Consider the following 2,853-nt stretch of genomic DNA (forward strand, 5'->3'; position numbering starts at 1 on the left):
CCTTATATTTTTTTCGTTTAAAAAACTCGGCGCATTCGCATTTCCCACGGTAAAGCGGTTCATAAATCGGGCAAAAATGCGTGCCGTATGGAGGTAACCTGGGGCGATTTTTGGAGATAGTTACTGACCCCAGAGATATTGTATTGGGCTCACAAACTGCCTTGCACGGTGTCTATCATAAACATTTTATTGGCGGCTGCGCTGCGATTCAAAATCTGTGGGGATGGTTCCTGACCACTGATATCTTGCTAATCTATGCATGTAGGCTGTAATCAACCAAATCTGAGACGGGCGGAAAACAGCCTGTTTTCCACCCTGGGGCATGGATAGGAATGACGTACCGAGCTCTCGTCGTGCTCTGGGATGACGCTTTCGGCCGGACTGGAGGGGCGTGAAGCATATCCCTTTTGATAAAATTCAATATCATGTCCTCAATCTCACGAACGATGTGCCTACCGTCCCTAGACTCTGCGCTCGGGGATTATCTTCCTGTGGTTCCCCAACCCTTCCTGCGTCTTGCACGGCACCCTTATCGTGATTGATCTTCATCCTAGCGGTTAAACCAGGCTGACGCTTCGATGAAGCCTGCTCGGAGACCGTCAGCTGTGAATCGCATGGAACTCGGCCTCGTGCTCTAACCGTATGCTGGACCCCCTGTGCTTTTGTCATCGAAGGGGTCTCCGGTACCGACTCATCCTGCCGAGAAAAACTCAGACATAGTCGACCTTTTATGAAGAAGTATATGCTCACTGATGGCCCGGGACCCCTTGCAAGAGATCGGAAATGCGTAGACGCTTGGCCATTGCTGATCGTCCGGCTTGTCGGAATCACTGGAACCGAAGGGCCGCTCAATACGAGCGCTGTAGAGCCGCATTTGGATCGGGCCTGCTCGGAAAGACCCGCAAAAACCCCCTGAGATTCACGTTAGTCGTTTCGACTAGAAAATCGGCGATTCGTGGGGAATTGCACACCTTCGGATCCCAAGGTCGACTTGCGCCTCCTGGCAAGTGAACGTGCCTTCGGAATGACTCGTTGTTTTGGAACGTATGGCCGTGGGGGTTGAAGTCGCAATAGCAGACGTACGAAGCGTCCGGCGCACGAGTGAATCTGACCTTCGTCTCGTCCTTGAATAGGAGTTCTATTTCGGTAGCGCACTTGCGTCGATGGGCCGACAACTGCTTTCCGTTTTCAAACCGCTGCCGGCACACGACGCACTCCCTTTCAGAAGATGCCGAGGCGTTTGTTTTTCTTTTCTGCTTGCTCGATTCTATGACGGTATGAATCAGCCTCTGATAGCATATAACGTGGATCGAAACGCTTACCGGCTTTCTCAGCGGTAGCGATGGCTGAACCGCTCCTCTCCCTCTTCTTTCCTTTCCGATCCTTGGTAGGTGGCCCTGTCCGAGTTTTAAATCGTACGGATATGCACTGTACGTGGACTGCTTACCCTGAGAATCCGCCTCGGCGTGCGGAGCGGGCGCGTGATCCGGGCCAGATTGAGTGGGCGGCTGTTGCTCGGAAGGAGATTGCTGGAAGAGTTGCGCAGCATATACCGGATCCAAAAAACCGTTTGCTGCATACCCAGAATAGGGACCGAGGGGCGATGGAGTGCCAGCCGTGCTGTATTGCATCTCGTACTCTTGGGACACCATTGGATAGTAGTCCCATGGCTGCGACGGCGTTCCGACGAAAGGATCCGACTGAGACGGCAGAGGATCAAAACCAGGGGCATAGAACGGATCCCGTTGAGAAGTTGACGGATCGGATGGAAGCGGGGTGAAGGGGCTGATCGGAAAGCCGAACGTAGCAACGTTCCTGCTGTCGCCCAGCTGGCCCGCTGGCCGTTCCCATTGCATTGGACCTGAGGATTGCGCCGTGTCGTGACCGGACTGCGACCCTGTGCGTTGCACAAAGCCCTGATCTAGCCCACCAGAGGGCGCTTGGCCCGTGCCGGTAAGATGCCCTGATAAATATCATCAGACAGGGATGCGGATGAGATTTGGCCGAACTGACGCATGTTGATATCTTGGGGTGGAATGTCCGACATGGTGCTACTTTCCGAGGGAGGCAAAGCGGAACTCTGAGTAGATCGTAGGATTGGCAGTTCGCAGTGGGGAGGCAGAACGATGCTTGGCTGACGATTCACCAGGTTTTTTATTCCTGCATGTGAGGCATGCTTGCTTACAGATGCATTGCTTGCAGGACGACATCGGGCGCAAGGCATCAAGCGTGCTTGCTGCTTGCCGACATTGCATTTCGCTTCCTGTTGGTGTAAAACAGCGTGTTGCATAAAATATCCGACGGCGTGATCGGACCGAGTAGAGGAGGGCGTGTCTCGGCTTTCTACGATTCCAAGCTCTCTTACGATTCCTTCTGACCGTCTTCTGAGCTCTTTCCGTACGTGCTCGCAGCGAGCTCTGGTTCAGTACATCGACAGAAGCGACGCAGCCACAATCCGATGATTTGCGCTTCGATGCCGCAGATCTTCCGTCCCAGATTTGCAGTGGAACGTGGCTTTGAACCCGGACCGGTTAGCCACGGTCATTTCCGAAGCCCGGATCCGCTCCCATGCTGTTCTTAATATAATTCTTGTTTGGTGTTTGCAGCAGGGCGTGACGTACAGGAGCATAGTTTTCCATTTGTCAGTCCTATTCCGAAGGAGAGTATGTCCTCCTACATGGGCGAATCCGTATCCTACCGATGTCCTCATGGGTATCGCGTGCCTGATTGACGGTTCTCACGGCCTCGCTTAACCCTGGGGAAGCTCCCACGCTCCGATCCTCTGCCAACCTGTAGTGCTACTGATGCAAAAATATCCTATGAGGAAATGAGCATACCGCTTGCTTGGCAGCG

At 53.5% G+C, this 2,853-nt stretch overlaps 1 protein-coding gene across 1 annotated transcript; it reads right to left on the reverse strand.

Annotated features, from left to right (window-relative positions):
* Positions 1–248: 248 nt before the first annotated feature.
* Positions 249–2,047, reverse strand: PUNSTDRAFT_139657 (uncharacterized protein; the record flags this gene model as incomplete). Its single annotated transcript, XM_007389382.1, has 9 exons — positions 249–266; positions 342–404; positions 457–585; positions 640–696; positions 751–912; positions 972–1,267; positions 1,323–1,397; positions 1,448–1,963; positions 2,014–2,047. 9 exons carry the CDS (start codon positions 2,045–2,047, stop codon positions 249–251), a joined length of 1,350 nt encoding a protein of 449 aa, XP_007389444.1.
* Between the last annotated feature and the right edge of the window lie 806 nt (positions 2,048–2,853).

The sequence above is a fragment of the Punctularia strigosozonata genome (assembly GCF_000264995.1).
Source record: "Punctularia strigosozonata HHB-11173 SS5 unplaced genomic scaffold PUNSTscaffold_100, whole genome shotgun sequence".
Taxonomy (NCBI): domain Eukaryota; kingdom Fungi; phylum Basidiomycota; class Agaricomycetes; order Corticiales; family Punctulariaceae; genus Punctularia; species Punctularia strigosozonata.